Raw genomic sequence first — 22,203 nt, 5'->3', positions numbered from 1 at the left:
GTACTTCATGTATTTTTATATTTGAGTCAGTTGATTTAGTTATTGTGTATATTTTAGCCTTTAACTTTGCTTTTTCTTCTTTCCCCTCCCATAAATCATCTCATGACCCCTCATATTTATCTGCTGACCCTTTGGAGGTGCCGACCTCTAGGTTGGGAACCACTGGACTAAACTAGCTAACTGTATATAAAGTAGTGTAAACTAGCTCCACCTCCAGCAGCTACAACAGTAACATGCTGCTCTAACACTGATGCTTCACTATTAATAATCTAATGATGTCATATATAATAATATATCAGTCAGAGGGACCAAACCACTACTTTTACTGCAATACTTTAACTACATCAAGCTCATAATACTTATGTACTTTTACTGCAATACTTTAACTACATCAAGCTCATAATACTTATGTACTTTTACTGCAATACTTTAACTACATCAAGCTCATAATACTTATGTACTTTTACTGCAATTCTTTAAATACATCAAGATAATACTTATGTACTTTTACTGTAGTAGGATTTTTCATGCAGGACTTTTACTTGTAATGGAGTATTTTTGCATTTGCTGTATTGGTACTTTCACTACAGTAAAGGATCTGAGTACTTCATGTACCACTGAGAGTTGAAATTTTTTTCCGTTTTGATGCAAGAAATACTTGTCAGTTAGGATTTATTTTTGAAAGGTATGACCGGAAATTGGGTCTTACTCCTGCAGCTTACTCCTCTTCCTCTGAGCTGCCTGACAGTTCATCACACGGACCGAACCAACCTTCATTCATTTTCTGACTATGGGGCCGACAGGTGAGTAATGAGCGGATGTTTTTGATGTGACTGAATCATATAAATGTGAAATTATGTCTTATGGCGGCAGGTTTTTTCTCCGTGTTTCTCTGCGCTGTTTTAAACGGAATTAGCTTCGATCTCAGCCTGTTTTAGCGCTAACAGCAGCTAGCTTAGCTTCTGTCCACGTAACGTTAATTATAAGTAATTAAAGAATAACTTAATGTTACTTGTCGGTTGGGTGGATGATAACCAAGAGAAAGCCCACGTGTTCTCGGTATTATCTCCTTCCTGTGTAGTCGTGGATTTCTTCTCGCTGTTTGCAGTTTAGCATTTTAACTGTTAGCTGCTTTTCACGCAGCTAACAGTTGAAACTCCATTCAAAAATCTGTCAATTTAAGCTTCTGTTGCCGAACACACCGCTCTAGTTAAACAAACATAAATTATTTTTCTAAACTGTTATTTTCTCAGAATAAATTCGGCAAACAGCAAATTTATCAGAGTCATGTTTATTTCTAAATTACCACTTCTTCTAACTAATTACATCGCCAAACAAGTTTTGCTTTTTGTGGGTAAAAACACCACATACTTAACAAAGCTGAACCTTTTCTAAATAATCTTCTCCTCATGAATTCGGTAAACAGTTGATCCACTAAACAACACTTTGTTATTTTTTTAAGTGTTTATTTTGGCGGATTATAAGTGGAAAAATAACAGTTTCATGGAGCGTTTCGGTACAAAACTCCATTCAAAAATCGTATCAATTTAATGTTCCGCTGCTTGCTGGTTGATAGGCCACCTTATTAACAAGAATCTATACTGTTTTCTAATTTGTTATTTTCTGCAAATAAATTAGGCAAACATATGATTAATCAAAGCAACTGTGGTCTGGATGGAGATATGTCCATGAAATTGCCCTTTTTTGTGTCTTCACAAACAGAGTAAAGGTTTCACAAATCTGTAACTGTGTTTTAATGAGTCTCTGGAGTCTCTTTGTTGATCTAGTTTAGATTTGACAGGTCTAAGTGAAGTGGTTTTTGATCTGGACCTGGTCTGATGTGGTCTGGATGGGAAAAAATCAGTACAATATGTCACACAATCGCTGTTTTTTTGTTTGTTTGTTTGTTTTTTGTTTTCATAAGTAAAATAAAGATTTCATAAATCTGAAAGTGGGTTTTGCTACGATGTCTTAACACTTTTTTTCATAAGTGTAAGTGGCGTCTAAAGAAAAAGTTTTGTTTTTTGCCGGCTAAACAGCAACTACTCCAACAAACTCAACCTTTTCTGAATTGTCGTCTTCTGCTCACTAGTTCGGTTAACAGCGGATCCACTAAACAACACTTATACCTGCTTTTTGTTACTTCTTCTTCGTGTTTTTTGGTGAAATAGCAGGTGTAAAAAGTTCTGTTGAAACAGGAGTGCTGTCTGCAGGGTTACATGTGACCACAGTGTTTACAGAAGGTCAAATATAATAATCCATATGTTTTATGGATTTTTGTGTGATGAGAGTCCAGCATAAATCCAGGAGATTCACAGTGGATTCACATATTTTCCTGACTTGGTAAAGGCCGATAATAATATCTACTGTTTTTATCTCTTAGTGTATAAATATTCTGATATATCGATGTGTATTTTTTGAGATATCACATGTGTAATATCTTGGACATGGGACAACAAGAAGATGTAAAAGCTAAATGAAGATGTAATAACCACCGTTACAGGAACAAGCGTCCAGGTTTATTGTTAAGTAGGTTTGTCTCAGTGTTTGTGATGCGTAACAATCAAACTGTAGAAGGTAAGAAAATACAATTACCACCAACAACAGGTGATAAAAATTTATGAATAAAATATTACAAGTAAAAATAAAATATAGTAAAAAATATATTCTAAGTGAAAAGAGCTGTTTTTAAAAGTTCAACAGTATAAACAGTATATTTCATGTGTAATAATACAAATAATTACGTTCATTATTTGTGTTATTACAATTATTTGAAAACACATCATGTGTTATTTTATTAAAGTGATTCAACAAGTTAAATTTATATAAATAAAGTTTATCATTATATTATAATTTTTCTTATTAGTTTCTATAAAATGTTAAATGTGAAAATTAGGCTTCATTTAGTCTAAACTTTTGTTTTTTTCCTTGATGTCGAAGAAAATTATGAAAGAAATTGGAGGGAAAAATCCAGAAATTCATATTTTACTGAAAACTACTAAATCACAGTTATAGAAATAATGTCCTCACATTCACGACGATTAAAAAAAATTAAAAAGAAAATTTCAAACCATGAAGCAAATTACATTGAAGTCAGGAGAGACTTTCTAACGAGCTGACCCTGCGTATGTTAAGATCCTTCACTTCCTGTCCGTCCTGTCGCTTGTGTCCCAGGTGAGGTGGTGTTTGGCAGCCAGGTGCCGGTCTGCTCGGTGAACCGGCTACGTTGGGACCTGAGCCCCGAGCGGATCCAGCAGCTCACTGACGAGCTGGTCACCAACACTAAGAAGGTGTACGACCGCGTCGGCACTCTGGAGCTGGACGGCGTCACCTTTGAGAACACCCTGAAGGCCCTCGCCGACGTGGAGGTCGAGTACACCGGTCAGTGTTATTCACCAACGTTAAATATGACTGTTTTCATCACTAAGAGGTTAAAAAAAAGATGCTTTGTTCACTTTTTTTACAGTTTTACAAAGATTCAGAGTTTCAGAGACTTTATTCATCAACAAGAGTTTAAGAGCTTAGAACAAACAGCCAATCACAGAGCAGCATATTTAATAAAATATGATGAAATGATTGATTCCTGATGGAAAATTAGTTAATTGCAGCAGTAAGAAGACATGATTCAGTACGATCATGTGTAACCAGTGTGTGATGTGTTGGTGATGAATCTACAGGGAGTCATCAGTGACTCTGCAGCTCCTCTCGGCTTTACGGAGCTTTATAGTGAGTTTCAGCTCATTGTTTATCTGTCCGGCTGTAACTTTACTGTTCTGGTTCACTCTCAGCGTCTCATAGCGTCGTTTTCAGAGAAAAAGCTGCTGTTCACTACCTGCTCAGCACCAAACAGACACAGTTAGCTGTAGACTAGCTGGTGAACATAGTGGAGCATTTAGCAGCTAAAGAGCCAGATATTTCCCTCAGGAGTTGGTAGAGAGTAAAAACAGAAGCTAATAGAGAGTGAATATTGGACAGAAACACGACTCCACATGAATGATAATGTTGCTCTGTAACTGCTGGATGTGGAAATAAACAACTGTTAAATGACAAGTTCAACATATCAACTTAAAGCTGATGATGTGTCAGAGTTGAGTTCAAACTTGTTTCTTAAATAATCAGATAATTCAGGTTTAAGTGTAAATACATGTTTTATGAGCAGAGTGGAAACAAACTGGACTTTAAACATTTACTGTTTCCAGTATAACAGATTGTCATGTAAAGCAAAAGTCTCTGTACTTTAATATTAATGCAGGTTTTATAATGGAGCTTTAATGCTTTCACTAACATCAGAAACATTTATCACACTTAATATATAATATATATATCAGTTTATTATGCATCAGATAAAATGTTTGTAATGATCGAGGTGTTTAAACTGCACAGTCTGTTTCAGATCAGAAGCTGATCGATTGATCGATAACGAGTCTCAATGTGAGGAAGAAAGAGTGGAACAGCTCGGTCAGCTGATGTGTGAGGGATCAATCATGTTCAGAGAGCTTATTGACGACTGAAGTTAGTTTGATCAGCAGCAGCAAACAGTCTGCACCGAGCTGAAGTTAGTTTAAAGATTTGTGTCGTCAATAGCTGTGATCAGCTAACCAGTTTACCTGTATTTTGTCCACTCTGGGATCCTGTAGGAACACCGACTCAGTGTTGTTTCCTCACATTTGATCAATGAGGAGGTGATTCTTCTCATTCGATTTGATCCATAAGCCTGAACATATGATCTTAAAAAAAAACGTTCTTGGCAACGTGTTGCATCCGAAGTAGAGCTGCAACTATTTCTATTATTGATTAATATGCCAGTTATTTATCATCAGACGGTGGTGAATAAATGCAGATCAAAACATCCTGAAGTCCAAGTGACGTGTTCAGAGGCCAACAAACAGTTCAACAATTAAAAAATCACTAATCAATAAATCGACTGATCGTTGCAGCTGTCATTCAAGGACAACATTAAGCTTTAATGTTGGAAAATGAAATTCAGAAGATAAACAATAAGCAAACATGAACGCTGTGTGTGATCATGTCAAGCAGCAGAAAGATGAAACCAACAAGCAACAAATATTCAGTTTACTGTCACAGAGACTAAAGAAACCAGAAAATATTCACATAAGAAGCTGAAATCAGAGAATTTGGACTCAAAACGATGAATCGATGATCAAAATAGTTTCCAAGTAATTTTAAATGTGTTGTCACAGGCGCTAACGTTAGTTTTAACGCTCCCTCGAGATATTTCTGCAGCTTGTACAGACGATACAGACGATGAACCTGAATGTAAAGAGTGAACCTGACAGAACAGGCAGGTTGGTGGTTCATTGTGAGCGCTGCAGGAAAGCGGTGAGTCAGCAGAATCAGGACTGTGATGGTAAAGACTCATCAGCAGTTTGTAGAGAAAGCAGCTGAACCAGCAGCCGCTGCTGCTACAATACAGACGGAGGCTTTGTTTTTCACGCGGCCGAAAAACCTGAAAACACCTGAAACGCTGCTGAAGCTGCTGCAGGAGGAAACACGGCAGAGACTCAAACACTTTCTGCAGCAGCTTTTATCACCACGTCAGATTAAAGGGACATTACATTCATGCTCCCCAGAGATAATCAATTTATAAATTGTCTAAAATACAACAGATGCACATCAGATGTTTCCAGAATGTCTGAAACATTTTATCGTATTTCCTCAAATACGATCAATTAGTCAATTAAAAGCTGGTTCTCCAATAACGGCTGGGGACGAACAAATGAAGGCCGGCCCCAAAAAACAGGCCGAGGATACGAGGATAATGACGGCAGCAACACTAGAGGAGCATGGGTAACCAGGGTAACCAGGGTAACCAGGGCAACCAGGGTAACCAGGGTAACCAGGGCAACTTGGCGCATGCTACGTGCATGCTACAGCTAAGTGGTGCGCTGCTAAAACATTCCAGGTGGAAATTAAACACTAGAATTGTTGTTCCGCATGTCAGAGGAAGTGTTTTACTAGTTATACAGTAACAAAAGTTTGACAGAGCAAACAGAAGCAGATCAGAAAACAAGGAGGCTTCGTACTAAAATATGAGTAAATATACTTATCAAACAGAGAGATTAGAATTAAAGGTAAAAGCCTGATACCTGCTGGTAAATAAAGGTCACTATTAGAGGAAATACGGTATTTAGTTTGTGAAAGTTTTCTCAGAGTTTTGATGATGATGTCATTATTACTCATTAATAAACAAACCAAGTGTTTGTTTATAGAAAACAAGACAAATAGTAAATATATTTAGATTATTGAAGGTCAAAAGCAGGTTTAGTACGGAAGCCCAAAATGTACGGAAAGACATTATGAAATAATCATATGAATAGATTGTGTAAAATGTATAAATGAACCAACAATTTGTGAAATAATAGAAATAAAATATGAAAACCCAACTAACTTTATCATAAAATAGCTTTTTTCACAATAATACTTTTATTTAATGTCATATTTCATCAGATTTTACACAGTTTACTCATGTTATTTATTTTATAATTATTAATAATTGTATTTATTAGTAAGAATTTATTTTGGGGTTCCATAATTTACAACCTTGACTAAAGAGTATTATTGCTTTAAAAGATGTAACTCAGGTCACATAATAACACAATGACCACTTTTAAAAAAAGATATTAATTGTTAAGTGAAGTCAGCTGACAGAAATATAATCAGATTAAGAAATTAATTGTTTTAGTCATTTGTTGAGTAAAAATTTAAACATTTGCTGGTTACAGTTTCAATAAAGTGAAACGTTTTAGTTTTTTAAATCATTTTAAATTCAATATTTAGACTGAATAGACAGTCTGAAGACGTTGCTTTGGACTCTGATCAAACTGACATTGTTGTGAGTCTCTCCTGTCTAACTCCGCCCCTCTCCTCTCTGACCCCGCCCCTCCCATCTGACTCCGCCCCCCCCCTGCGTCTCAGTCCAGAGGAACATGTTGGACTTCCCGCAGCACGTCTCTCCCAGCAAGGAGGTCCGAGCGGCGAGCACCGAGGCCGACAAGCATCTGTCGGAGTTCGACGTGGAGATGAGCATGAGGGAGGACGTCTACCAGAGGATCGTCGCTCTGGAGGTGAGATGACCTCACAGTCCTGCTGACCAATCAGCAGACAGATAGTTAGAGGCTGACTGACCTTCTTTCCATCCTTTCATATGCGACTTTTGGCTGGTTTCAAAAGGTTTCTAGTTCTCATTCAGTGTTTCTGTTTCTGTCTGCAGAAGAAGATCGACGCTGAAAGCCTCACCGCAGAGTCCAAGCGTTACATGGAGCGACTGATCAAGCTGGGGAAGAGGAACGGCCTCCACCTGCCCAAAGAGACACAAGAGGTGAGCTCTAACGTCTGTGCAGCAAACGCAGCTGCCGGTTGGTGGTTTCCTGTAACGTAACTCAACCTTCTCTCTGCTGTAACAGGAGATTAAGACCATCAAGAAGAAGCTGAGCAACCTGTGCATCGATTTCAACAAGAACCTGAACGAGGACACGACCAGTCTGTCCTTCACCAGGGACGAGCTGGGTGAGGCTGCTGCTCTGAGAGCTTTCAGTCAGTCACCACTGGTTTTCTTCGCTGCTTTGGCGTGTATTCAAGACATTAAACGTGTTTGTTTCATTCAGGCGGCCTCCCCGAGGACTTCCTAAGCTCTCTGGAGAAGGACGGAGAGAAGCTGAAGGTCACCCTGAAGTATCCACACTACTTCCCCACCATGAAGAAGTGCTTCGTCCCAGAAACCCGCCGCAAGCTGGAGGAGGCCTTCAACTCCCGCTGCAAAGAGGTGAGACCCCAGAACCAGCTCCGTTCATTTCATTTAGAATTATTTTATTTAATGTAGGACTGCAACTAATGATTACTTTCATTATCAATTAATCAGATATGATTATTTTCTAGATAAATAATCGTTCTATCAGTAAACTGGCCATTATAATAGTCACAACTGAAAAGCTGAAACCAGCAAATATTTGATGTTTTTGCTGTTTAAAAAAAGACTAAAACGATTGTTCTAGTTGATCAACTAATCGATTAATTGACTTATCGTTACAGCCCTAGTCCATTTACCATTTTTGTATACTTAATTACCTATATTTTTGTACCAAGATTACGTATTAATTACCTCAAAAACTGGTAAAAGGGCTAAGCGGATATCATACACAGTAACCACACTTCCTGGTTTGATTCCATTGGAGTACTTCTGTTAAATGTCAGAAGCAGCTGTTGAAGAACTCACCTCAGAAGTGAATTTGAGGAAAAGAAACCGCTCCCTGGTTTTTACATTAGAGGACTCATATTCTGCACATTTCCAGCTCTATATTTATATTCTGGGGCTCTACTGGAATAAAAACTCCTTATTGATCTTCTACTGGTCCTTTATGCAGCCCCTCAGTTCAGCCTCTGTCTGAAACAGGCCGTTTTAGCTCCTGTCTCTTTAAGGCCCCGCCTCCTGATGAGCCCACTCTGTTCTGATTGGTCAGCTTCAGGAAGCTTCCTCTGACTCCGGAGGCTACGTAAACAAACTATAGTAGCAGGATTTCACTTCTTCTTCTCCTTCTTTACTCCAAATGTCAACTTGAGAGTGGACAACACATGGAAACACCTTAGCAACCACCTTAGCAACAGAGATTACAGAATGGATGCAAGTTTATGGGCATGACGAGCCGTCGTCATCTTGGTGGGAAAGTAAAAAACACTGCAAACGAAGCGTTCAGAGCAGGTTGAAGTTTTGGAACGTTGACCATGTTAAACATCAGAACAGGAAATAAATGACAGAAAATCACTAAAAGCAAAATAATGAGTATGTTAGTATTGTTATAAATATGTTAAATGCTTTTTAGTTGAGGATCATTCTGGTTTGTTATAACTCGAATTTTGTTTTGGCAGTTTTCTCCATAATTTCTATCAGAAATAATAACTTTGCACTTTTTATTTATTTATTTGGACCACGACCGAGGTAGCAACTCTCTTCCTGCGGTCCACACAAGTAAACATCATCAATATTGTAATAAAATACAACAAAAAAGAAACAAAACAATTAATCAAGAACAATAAAACCGGTAACAACTATAGTAGTAATAGTCATATGAATACCTGAGACATCAAACCTCTGTGTTTGTCTGCAGGAGAACTCGGCCATCCTGAAGGAGCTGGTGGAGCTTCGGGCTCAGAAATGTTCTCTGCTCGGCTTCAGCACACACGCCGACTTCGTCCTGGAGATGAACATGGCTAAATCTGGAAAGAAGGTGGCCAGCTTCCTGGGTGAGAGCAAGCAACATCCTGTCCCACTTCACGGTTTGGATTAGATTGATGAAATATCACATAAATGTCTCCACGCTTTGGCATCATGTTTTCTGGTAATTTAACTGGCCGCTGTGTGGAAAGTTTGGGAACATTTGGTGCTTTTGTTTTTACTTCAAGGCATCCAGAAGTCAAACCAGACTAGAGATCAGATGAGATCAGAAACATGAACTGAGGTGCTGCAGAGGAAACTTCTCTCTCTCCTCCTGACTTCCTGTCTTGTCTTTCAGAGGAGCTCGCCCGCAAGCTGAAGCCTCTGGGTGAAGAAGAGCGGTCAGTCATCCTCAAACTGAAGGAGAAGGAATGTCAGAAGAGAAGTCTGCCTTTCAACGGAGAGCTGCACGCCTGGGACACTCGTTACTTCATGACCCAGGTGAGAGCTGCACGCCGGGACGTTTCACCTGCTGATTCAGGCTAATTTACAAGGTTAAAGGACGAGTTCAGAATTTTTTAAAGCGTCTTAAAACAACAGTCAGGAGCCCAAATGAAGATTAAAGCTGTTTTTCTTGCTGTAATCATTCCTCCTGTTCATACTGACCATTAGAAGATCCCTTCATAATGACCTTACAATGGAAGTGATGGAGGACAAAATCCACAGTCCTCCTTCTGTGCAAAAATGTCTTTTATACACAGATGCTGTAATAGTGAATCTTTTCTCATTTCAAGTATAATGAAGCTGCATTTAAAGATAAAATGCATAACAGAGCTTCTGAAATCACGTTGGGCTCTTAGTTTATTTTCTGTGGCCTCAGTTTGGATCATTTGAGTATGTTTGTGCTTATATGAGACAAACTGGTTTTGTACTGCGGTGGGAAGCAGCCTGAGAGTCTTTCCATTCTTGATTTAAAAGCTGTTTTCGCTGTCTACTTTTTCTCTTTTTAGAGGGCACCGTGTGACAAAACTTTTCTCGAGCCGAGCTGATACTAAAAGGTGAAAACACTGCAGACCACTGACTGGTCAGTCATTTATCTCATTCACGGGCTCATTCTGTTTCGGAGAAAGCCTTTCCACCGCTCGCTCTCCTCGCTCCGCCTCTCTCTCTCTCTCTCTCTCTCTCTCTCTCTCTCTCTCTCTCTCTCTCTGCTCAGCTTGAAACACAGCATTCACACACGAGAGAACAACAGCACAGGTTTGTCCTGTTGTTCTTTTGTATTTACTGCTGCATTAGTTGGATGTAATTATGAATGAAAAGGACGAATGCAGCGGAGGAAACTAAGAGCATCTGTCTCCATATTAAATCACCTGTCGAGTGTTTGATGCTTGCTCGCTGTGAAGCAATCAGAAAATACCGTATTTCTGTCATTCACAGGCTTTCTCTCTCTCTCAGAGGAATTTTTCCACCGCTGTCGCTCGCTCATGCTCTCAGCTCGCTCGCCCTCCCTCTCTCTCTCTTTTTCTCTTGTCTTTTTTAAAAGAGTTGTGACGCCGACAACAAAGCCTAACTTTTAATGTTGAGAGTCCTGAAGTCCCGCCCCCGCTGCTGTGGAGCGGAGCGGCTCGCTGATCGCTCGTTTATTCAAAGTTCATGTGTTGTTCAAATCGCATCAAATTCAACACTGCACTTCCTCGGGTCCCCAGCAATACACCCGCCAAGTGTGGAGTAGATCGGATAAACGGTTGTTGAGATACATGAAGGACACACACACACACACACACACACACACACACACACACACACACACACACACACACACACACACACACACACACACACACACAGACAGACAGACAGAGATTCCTTCCTTTATAGTTTGATACTTTCAGGCAACAACAATTTCCCGAAGCCCAAGATTCAACCTGTAATGTCTTGTTTAGTCCTCAAGCCAAAGAAATTCAGTTTACTGTCACAGAAGACTAAAGAAACCCGAAAATATTCACATTTAAGAAGCTGGAGTCAGAGAATTTTATTCTCAAGTAATGATTTAATTGCCGGCAACTAATTGATTAATCGATTAAGCGTTACAGCTCTACTATACTTCCACCTGCAGCTCAACAGGGAAACACTGTCCGAGGAAACACAAAGAGGGAATTTGATGCTAAAAAGACTGTAAATGTGTCAGATATCCACTTGATATGACTAACTCAGACTGCTGAAGCTGAATAGAAGCTTCACACAGACTTTTAAATGACTGTGTGGACACACTGTGGATTTTATCCTCCATCACTTCCATTGAAAACACATTTGAAGGATCTTTTAATATCCAGTATGAACAGGAGGAATGATTACAGACACCTGACTGCTGGTTTAACACACTGGGAACACTGGAAACACTGGGAACCTGCTTTAAGTTGTTAGAAATTAAGATGAGATGACACCTCCCATCAATTTAAATGAAAACTTCAGAAGCATCTTTTATTTGTGTATTTTGTTCATTCTGGTCTTTTTATTTTGACGTTACTCTATGTTGTTGTATTCATCTTTGTTGTATTATTGTGTTGCATTTTATGCATAAATTGTGCTATAGAAGTTTATTATTATTATTATTATTATTATTATTATTATTATTATAGTGCAGCCATTTTATTCACACAAACATGTCAGACGACGTTCCCTCTGTTGGTGAACTCATTAACGTCGGTTCACCAGCACATTATGTGATCATAAATAAGTCAAACCAGGCATTTACAGATATATTCACACCTGATTGATCCTTTTACAGTATTGATTTTAGCATTCATGACTTATTTTACTGTTTGTTGTTACGTTTGTCTAACTGTCTTTGATTGAGTCGTGTCAAAGAGGAATTTCTGTTACTACGTGACGGAAAATAAAGTTTCTTCAATCATGAATGTGACCATCATGATGTTATTGTGATGAATAATACTGAGAACCTTGCTGAACCCTCCTGTTGTCCTCGGGTCACTATAACTATAGTTGAGATCAGACAGACTGGTTTATGTAAAAGTTTAGTCAGGATACTGGTTTAAAACCAGCACATAACGACACCTGTTGGCAACAGGAGGGTTAAAAATACATTCTTTGGGTGTATTTACTCTTTAAGAGAAGACAAGTTCCCAGAATGAGAACATAAACATGATCTAATCTCTTTTAACTTCTTTCTACATTTTTCTTCCTCCTCTCAGGTGGAGGAGACTCAGTACGCGGTGGATCAGAACCTGTTGAAGGAGTATTTCCCGATGGAGGTGGTGACTCAGGGTCTGTTGAGCATCTACCAGGAGCTGCTGGGTTTGTCCTTCGAGCTGGTGGACGGAGCCGCCGTCTGGCACCCGGACGTCACGCTGTACTGCGTGAAGGACCGCAGCCGAGGTCAGGTGGTGGGCCAGTTTTACCTGGACCTGTACCCCAGGTGAGCCGGTTCCCTGTCTGACTGTCTGAGCAGTAAAGTCTCTCAGCTCTGGATCAGAGAGTCTCCAGGTGTCGTCAGTGTCTCTGTTTAGTCTGCAGTGTTTTATAGTTTCATGGTTTAATTATTATTATATACCTCGTTTATTTATTTTCATCATTATTATTTATTTAATTCTATTTTATCTTATTAACATTTTGCTGTTTTATCATAATCTATTTATTCTGTTGTCGTTTTGTATCATAGTTGTTGTAACTTAGTGGTCGTTGCACTAGTAGTAGTAGTATTATAAGTATTTTGTGTAGTATTTCATAATTTTATTTTGATATTTTTATTGCTCTATTTTATTTTTTATCTTTTATAAACTACACTTTTATTGTTGTCTTATGCTTTTAATTATTTTGGTGTGCATTTGCATCGCCTTTGATTTGTTTTAAAATGTGCTGTATACATTTTGATTGGTTGATTGATTGATTGGTTGATTGGTGTGTGCAGGGAGGGAAAGTACGGTCACGCCGCCTGCTTCGGCCTGCAGCCCGGCTGTCTGCTGCCCGACGGCACACGCCAAATGTCAGTGGCGGCCATGGTGGCCAACTTCAGCAAACCGACGGCAGACGCCCCGTCGCTCCTGCAGCACGACGAGGTGGAGACGTACTTCCACGAGTTCGGCCACGTCATGCACCAGCTCTGCGCTGAGGTCAGCTGATACACCAGACGCTTCACACACTGCATGATAATGACTGAGTTTGGGTCTTGATGGTGGATAATTGAGGCCATATATGTGAGAGACTCAGCCGATATTTGTTTTTTAAGAAGAAGAGGAAACAGTGACCTTAATATGTGTTGAGCAAGAGATTTTATAGTGTAAGAATCAGACTTGTCAGCACTTTCTGTTGGAGAAACTCTGTAAGAGAGACGTTGAGTCTTACGTAAGAACATTTTCATTTTCTTCTCCTAAACCTCTCTGACTTTTCTCTGTGAGGTTTGTTCATATCAGTGTTCCAACAAACTCTCTGAGCATCTGGAACTCTTTATAAATCTCTGGTTTCAGCCTGATGAACGTCACCTGTTCATGAGCAGCTGAACGTTCTTGAGATTTCATCATCAGCATCATCGACGCCCCTAAAATGTCCACATGAGGCGACCTGTTCTTCTCCGTTTGTGGACAAGTTTCATTCACAATTAAAGCTGCACGCAACGTTGGTCGGGACCTCGCTCTCTGGCCCGTCGGGATCAGATCATTTTGCTTTTTAAAAATGAGGGATATTTCTTACAAGTGTGGTGTGCTTTTATTTTGAAAGTTTGATTGACATGTGTACTGTCAGGTGTGTAGAGACAATAAGTAACTGCAGCTGGACACAGAAAAATACTCATATATTTGAATGGAGAGTGTGAGTGAACCCACAGCTTTTTGAACATTTACTGCTTCCACATAGTTTTAGATACAAACTTAATTTGAACTTTAAATGAGTCACGAGACTTTGACCTACAAATCTTGAATTTACATGTTTTCTCTATCTTTTATTGTTTTTGAGATATTAGAGTGTGAGTTTTAAAGTCTTTTCTTGCTCCTCCTGTGATTTTATAATGAGTGTGTATTGCGGAATGTTTCACAGCACTGAGGGAGTGACATCACCAGGATCAGTTGGAGAGGAGGATTTTAGAGTACGCTTCTTGTGAAATCTCCTCATAAATCCCATGACTTTGGCCAAATCTTACATTAAAAATCATATTTTAGTAGGAAATTCTGTGGTGAATCCATTGATACAGGTTTGAAAGTGGTCAGACTTATAGTTTAGATGTCAGAAGCCTCTGTTTGACACAAAGTTCATGCCCATAGATTGCCTCCCCATTGTTTTACATTGTAAGGGTGATGTGGCACTGCAACTTTCAGGGCTTATTAAATCCAAACCATTCAAGTCATTACAAAGTTTTTAACAACTTTTTTTCAGCATAGTGTCATAAGTCATCTATTAAGGGCTGAAGCCGATACCATTAACGCCCTCGGAGGAGATAGCGTTTGTTCGGGGGCGAAAATTGGGGGAAAGTGAGAGAAATAATTGAGTTTTGGTTTGATCTCTCTATGACATTCCTACGGGCCGTGGCAGCCATTTTAGTTACATAGTAGGCGCTAGAGAGCACATTTTGGCACTTTGGGGGTTAATATTTACATTTTATCAAATTTTTCACCAGACCTGATGTGCGTGCCAAATTTGGTGAGTTTTTGAGCATGTTTAGGGGGTCAAATTTAGGGTTTAAGTGGCGTAATAATAAAGAAAGAAACAAACAAACAAACAAACACATGAAAAACAATAGGGTAGTTCGCCCTAAGTTGAGGACTACTGTTTTACAGGACTACTGTTTTACAGTAGTCCTCTGCCTTTTGGGCTCGGTCCCTAAAAATGAGGTTGCTGCTGTCAGAAAGCAGCAGACACGTTGATCAGTGTCAGTCGTCGTATTAGAGGAACTGAAACTATTACAAAACATGAATCCATCAGAGCAGCTGCACTGTGACAGAAATAAAGAGGAAACGCTTTGACGTGAAGTTAGAGGCTGAAAAACATCTTTCTAAAGCAAAGTGACTGATATGAGAGACGTCATGTGACAGTCAGAGATATTAGAGGAGAGAATATTACAGCAGCTGATGTTACACTGTTAACACAACATGATGCTGCAGCTGTTTACTGCTGACACAAACATCTGACAAATTCTTCTTTTTACTCTTTGGAAACATTTTTGTGAATGAAACTCGTCCACAAACGGAGCAGAACAGGTCGCCTCATTTAGACATATATGGACATCATCGATGATGCTGATGATTAAATCTCAGGAACGTTCAGCTTCTCATGAACAGGTGACGTTCATCAGGCTGAAACCAGAGATTTACAAAGAGTTTAAAAGACCAGTGTGTAGGATTTAGTGGCATCTAGCGATGAGGTTGCAGATTGCAGATTTGGGCTCAGCTAGGTCTGTGTTTTGTTGCAGGCGGACTACGCCATGTTCAGCGGGACTCATGTGGAGCGGGACTTCGTTGAGGCTCCGTCTCAGATGCTGGAGAACTGGGTTTGGGAGAAGGAGCCGCTGCAGAGGATGTCTCGCCACTACAAGACCAGCAACGCCATCCCCGACGAGCTGCTAGACAAACTCATCAAGTCCCGCCTCGCCAACACCGGTGGGTACACACTGGAACCAGTACGACTGTTCAGCCAGGTCAGGTTGTTGAGAGACAAATACTTTTTTTTAGTTCACATTGATTACAAATTAAAGGAAAACTATCACACAGATTTGATCTTTAAGAAACGTCAACAATATATATATTTTTTTACTTAAAGTGGCTTCATTTTCTTCAGATTGTTTTATTTTGAAATCCTTTTCATAAGGAAGTTATTGAGATCATTATGACCCTCTGCATCCTCTGCCAGCAGAATAATAAGTACTCTCTCTCTCGATGAAACATTGATCAAGTTCAAGTTTATTTGACACTCAATCACACATGAATTCACACACACAGTTGAACAAAACGTTGTCTCCACAGGGTCCAGTTCAAGTCAAACATACATGTAAGCAAAAAAAACCCAACAATAAATATATATCTAAAAAAAACAAACAAGTAGTAAAATAAATTAAATGTTGTAGATTAAAAAAATGTAGAACGTTTATCTTAAATAAATGGGAAGATAACCTCAGGAACATGTGTATCTACTAGGGATGTCAACGGTTAACCGCTGAGAATATTTTTGACCAGTTACGCATGTCGGTCCACAGGTTAATTTGCATACAGACTCCACTAACGGCTAGACAGTTACGTGAATGTATAAAATAGTGGTGTGATACCAACTCCTACACAGAGTGTTGCATTATGGGTTGTTTGTAGGCTATATTAGCCTCACAGTTTATAACGTCCCCGTTAAGTTTCCTTTATATGGCTGATAATAGTGACAGCCTAAAGTTTCTGCGTTGTGTTGTGATGATGATGATGATGATGATGATGATGATGGTGGACTAACGGCTGACAGTTAGTAACGTCAGTTGACTCCAATGAAGACGCTCTGATGTCGATTCAATGACGTCTGTTTATTGCTTACAAGCACTTCGGGATCTGAGGGAAACGAGTCCAGTCTGTAAAACTATTTAACATAAATAAAATCATAATCAAAGGAAACTTACAAAACTAATAAATGATTTCTGTGATGAAGCTTAATAACCGTTAAATAACAAATTACACAAAGACATTATTGATACAGATGAATCAGTTCACATAGATAATCACTCTGAATGTCAATATAATTATAATTAGTAATCAAGTCTCTCTCAGATCAGCTATACATTATTATTATTTACAGGTTTCCATTTAACAGTCACACACTCACCTGGTCTGACTGGTTCCCACGGTAACGGGCTTTATAGCTGCATCATTACCTTGGATACTATGCAGCCAAGTATTAAATATTAAATATAAGATAACAGCATAAAATAATGAAAATAACACAAATATGTGAACCTTACAACTATTAAATGAAGGTAAAATTACTGACAAAATTATATTCTATATTAAAAGATTTTGCTGTTAGACATAGTGACCATTTAAAGCTCAACTAATGTATTTAATGTAACATGCAGGCAGATGTTACACTAGCGAGTGTCTTAAAGTCTGTTTATGGTGAGTGTGTTACAGTCAGTCAGCACTAAACGTGTTTTGTTAGTCCAGTTTAACCTGCAGGATCGTGTAACATGTTTTTCCGCCACGGAGGAAATAAATTCATAACGAGTGAAAACGAGATCAAAGCGTCTTCTGACGTCTCTACTGAAGAAACGGAATATATCAAGCTGCCAAATACCACTGTGGCAGATGATAAGGAGCTCAAAAAGACAAACAGGCAGTCGTATGAATGCTAACTGCTGGAGTAAATAATTTTTGACCGCTTCCAAGAGCCTGTTAGGAGAGTGTGTGAGTATGTGACTATACTATGATGTAAGTTTTATTCAAAAAGTAACGTTATTTTTCCAAAAACAGCTGCTGGAAAAGGGGGTTCATCTTATAATCAGGATTGCCTTATAGGCGTATTATTATTTATCTTCGTACGTCGAGCCCGAGTACGTTCTGCCATCGAGAGCTACTGTGAAGAAGAAGGATGAGCTAAAAGTCAAGCTAACGTTAGCTCTGATCACTGACTGCTGGACAGCTCTAACAAACGGAAACTATATCACAACTTTTCTTAAAAACGAACCACTTAGTTATCAGTTAATGGGTGTCAGTCTGTCGAAAGCAAATTTAACTGAAACTGACGTCCCTAATATCTACTACAGATATTGATACACACTGCAAATCAATTTCCCTTTGCAATAATCAAGTTGATCAATCAATCACATTTTTGTGTCTGTGTCATGACAACATGTCCTGGCAGGTTTTACATGATGAAGTGTTCCTGCTCAGTGAAAAGTCACAGTGTAAAGATGAAACAGACACCATAACGATGGTGAACTGATCATATCAGGATAAATAATAATAATAATAATAAATAATAAACTGACATCAGCTGCTCTTGTTTCACTGTTAACGTGCCGACTGTGATTCTGCTGCAGGTCTGTTTAATCTGAGGCAGATCGTTCTGGCCAAAGTGGATCAAGCTCTGCACACCAGGAGCGGCCTCGACGCCGCCGAGGAGTATGGACGCCTCTGTCAGGACATCCTGGGAATCCCTGCTTCACCAGGTATCACACACACACACACCCTAGCCCCTTACCCTGACTGCAGACATCACAACTCAATGCCTGAGGGTCGGTTTACACTCGATCAGAGCTGGTTCGTACGCCGTGAAAACAAAAATGTTTATAGTTGTTCCAACGACTACACTCATAGCTGGAGTGACAAGTGGGTCGTCATAGAGAGGAAGGAGATGTGATATTGTTTAATTATGGGGATAACGGTGTGTATTTTCATTCAAACTGTTTCTTCTGGAAGACATTCAGTGTTGCACACTATTGTTAAAGATATATTAAAGATATATATTAAAGATCTGGTATTCTGGCCTTTTTTGACTCATTTTTATAAATACGGATCCTATTTTTAAACATATCCGTGACATTTTATTCACCAAAAGTTGTTTAGATTTCTCTAAATCCATCTTTCCTCACAGCCCAGATTCCCCTCTGTCCTCCAGCAGGCTGTCTACATAAAATCTTCATTAATAACGACCACCTACTCCGATTGGCTGGAGGTGTGGCCCTCCCCTTCACCCCCAGCCAATCAGAATAGGACCTAATGAATAAACCAAGTTCCCTTACGCTACATCTCAACATGGAAGAATGTCTGCCTTGGATACGTAAAACAGTATATAACGTCTATGAAGCAGAGTCTGATTCTGAATTCCTTAAAGCAGCTATGCTACTTGTATAACACATTTTAGTTTAGAAAACATCGTTTTTTTAAAAATCCCTGATACTGAGGCCTGGTGGGCCACCAAGCTCGCAAAATATACTGGCGGAAACCCTGAGCACTACACAAGCAGATGTTCAAACTTCATGCTTTTTTCCCACTGATCTCTGACCTTTGACCTTTCTGTCTTCCCCTGCAGGAACCAACATGCCGGCAACCTTCGGGCACTTGGCCGGCGGTTACGACGCTCAGTACTACGGTTACCTTTGGAGCGAGGTGTTCTCCATGGACATGTTCTACACTCGCTTCAAACAGGAGGGAATCATGAACCCTCAGGTCAGCTGCTTATCACAGAGAGGACACGCAAATACTAAAGAAAGACAGATGAATAGGCTGAAACAGAAGAAACTGTAAAAACATTAAATGTTTCAGTGACAAAACTGTATCACTTCAGGTGATTGTACAGCTTACATAAAGTATGAAATAACATCACTAGTACAGGGTGACAAGGTCGTGATTTGTTTGTTAATAATCGTGGACAGTAAAAGTGGAATTTGAGCCAGCAAACGTAACGCTAGCACCAAGTTCAGAATGAAACATGAGGATTTAATGGAGATTTATGAAAGTCACAAGGTCAGTTACAGCTGGATCTGTTGTTGGAATATTGAAATAAGTAATGAAGTAAAATTAAACACTGTACACAAAAATGGAGACTGCAGATAAAACTTTGCTGATGCTGAAACAACTTTACAGTCTACAAACATAATCTGTCGGAGTCAGTCGCAGGTCTTTAAAAAGACAAAATAGAAAAATTCCACTGAAAGGTTTCGAGTAGATTTTGACTGATTTCAAATTGCTGTCTCCTGATTGGTCCTTCAGGTGGGTCTGGACTACAGGAACTTCATCCTGCGGCCCGGCGGCTCCGAGGACGCCTCTGAGATGCTGAGGAAGTTCCTCGGGCGAGAACCCAAACAGGAAGCGTTCCTGCTGAGCAAAGGACTGACGGTGGAGCAGGACGTCGGCACGCCGTGTCCCTGCTGACCAATCACAGCGGCCGGCTCCTCCCCCCTGCAGTGACCCACAGAGTACGGAGTTCACGGAGAACAGAGGACTGAGTTTTCTAGAAAAAAAAAACCAGCAAAATGTTACCAAATATGGAAAAAATGACCCGGTAAATAAAACGATTTGAGGTGACATACTGTGTGTTTAAGTACCTGCTGTAACATGTGATCTTAAACAATAGATCCTCACAGGTCTGAACATCTCTTCCTGTCCTGAGCTGCACCTGTTCAAAATAAAACACCTACACCTAAACCCAGACCGACCTGAGTCCTGAAAAAAATCTATAAAGTTTAAAGTCCTCCTCCACTCAAAAATCTGTTTTTCTTCTTGTTCCTTCAGTTGAATGTTTGAGCTTCTGTTTGTTTTCATTCGTCTGCTGAAGGAGGAAAGTTTCTCTGAGCTCATTGAAAATCTGATCTACAAGCATGATTTGTGACATCACAATTAGTTTGGAGCCAATCGTGGTCCAGTATTCAACTTACACAAGTATGATGTGGAAACCAGAAGCCTCCAGGTCACAAACACTGAGAATGAACGTTACAGTGAAGCAGGAGACATCTGGTGTCCAGCAGGAAAACTTTAGAAATGAAATATATTTGCATATTTATGGATTGTCATTTTAATGAGGGAGAAGTTTTTACAAGATAATTGAACTATTTTTGCAGGAAAAACTATATCAGACACAAATTATTATTCCTGGTTGAGTATTTTACATATATTTTAAAAAAAAATGTCTAGAGGGGATCTTTAAACAAGCACAAGTTTTAAAGAAGACATATTCTGCACATTTCCAGGTTTATATTTATATTCTGGGGCTCTTCTGGAATATCTGTCCATGATTTACAGTTAAAAACTATGCAGAGAACTTTGTGCAGCCACTCAGTTCAGCCTCTGTTATTTTTTGTTTAGTGCAAGTGATAAACACAAATTATATGATATGGGACGGTACAAACGGGAGAAGCAACAGAACCCGACAATAACTCGAACAAAATAATAAAATATAATTTAAAAAAAAGTTAAATAAATAAATAAATTAAATTTTTGCTTAATACTTGTGAAGTTGAAGCTTTATCTTAATGACCAGGATGTTGAGTGTCGTTCAAACAGAACATTTATTCTCCAACATGCTGCAGTTTACAGAAAGGAGGGAAACCGCTGACTTTGCAACGACATCTTGAACAGTTTTTTGTTACTAAATCTGTGACAAAGCAGAGGGCAGCTAAAAATATTTGAATGTAGCTTGAAATGAGGTATTGTCACTATATTCTCCATAGTAATATTGAATAATTACCATTAACAGGTTTATCACATTTACTGTAAATACTGTAAGTAGTACATCTTTTACATTTCTTGATGTACTGTTTAACTAAACATGAACTGCCATATTTAATTGCTTAAATCAAACGAGTCATGACAACTAGTGTGTGTGTGTGTGGATGGATATAGAGGGGAGAGAGAGCAGAAGGGACAAAATAGAAGAGAAATAAAGAAAGTACAGTGGTGCTGGGGGGCATCTCTGGTTGGATCCCAGAGACGAAGAGATGCCACGGTGAAACCAGGACGGGTCAGGATAGATTTTTGTTTTTTCTGTTCTACTCCTATCCAACCATCGAACCATTTCTTTTTAGTTTGTTTGCTTGTCTGTCAGTACTCCCCTTTCTCTCCCCTCCTTGCTCTCATTGGTCTCTCTTGCTTTAGGTCGCTCTAAGACCAGGCGGCAACGACCACGACTTGAAACTGAAGCTAATGTGGAAATCTGTCAAAGTGCAACACTGCTGACACTCACTAGATGTTGGCTCCAGTAGAATCTTGTTCAAAAAATGTCAACTTCTCTCATGAAATATTTAGTCAATCATTGTTTTCAACGAGTCATTCAGGATTCAAATTGTTTGGCATTCATCCACAATAATAATCCACAGTAGTATACAGGGAACGAAATGGTGTGCACACCTGTATGTAAACTGTATGTAAAACAGATAAAGTAGAGCAGTGAGATTATCCTACAGTGTAAGGAGTTTTTAGCAGTCAACCCTATGAGCAGTGTAACTGTTGAGAGTCACACTGTGTGCAAAGAAAACTTTCCCCCACACCATTACAGCAGCACCCGCAGCCTGGACCGTTGATACAAGGCAGGTTGGGTCCATGGATTCATACTGTTGACGA

The 22,203-nt window shown here is 39.3% G+C and overlaps 1 protein-coding gene across 1 annotated transcript; it reads left to right on the top strand.

The window, feature by feature from the left end:
• Positions 1-717: 717 nt before the first annotated feature.
• On the top strand, positions 718-20,298 carry thop1 (thimet oligopeptidase 1). Its single transcript, XM_042416052.1, has 14 exons — positions 718-803; positions 3,175-3,381; positions 6,937-7,085; positions 7,232-7,339; positions 7,425-7,527; positions 7,626-7,783; positions 9,123-9,258; positions 9,528-9,670; positions 12,382-12,605; positions 13,098-13,299; positions 15,588-15,774; positions 18,186-18,314; positions 19,178-19,314; positions 19,858-20,298. The coding sequence occupies exons 1-14, from the start codon at positions 791-793 to the stop codon at positions 20,017-20,019; spliced, it is 2,058 nt and encodes a 685-aa protein (XP_042271986.1). The 5' UTR covers positions 718-790; the 3' UTR covers positions 20,020-20,298.
• The last annotated feature ends 1,905 nt before the right edge of the window (positions 20,299-22,203 follow it).

The sequence above is a fragment of the Thunnus maccoyii genome, chromosome 7, assembly GCF_910596095.1.
Source record: "Thunnus maccoyii chromosome 7, fThuMac1.1, whole genome shotgun sequence".
NCBI lineage: Eukaryota > Metazoa > Chordata > Actinopteri > Scombriformes > Scombridae > Thunnus > Thunnus maccoyii.
The sequence above is the reverse complement of the archived record's forward strand: the minus strand, read 5'-3'. Positions and strand labels throughout refer to the sequence as shown.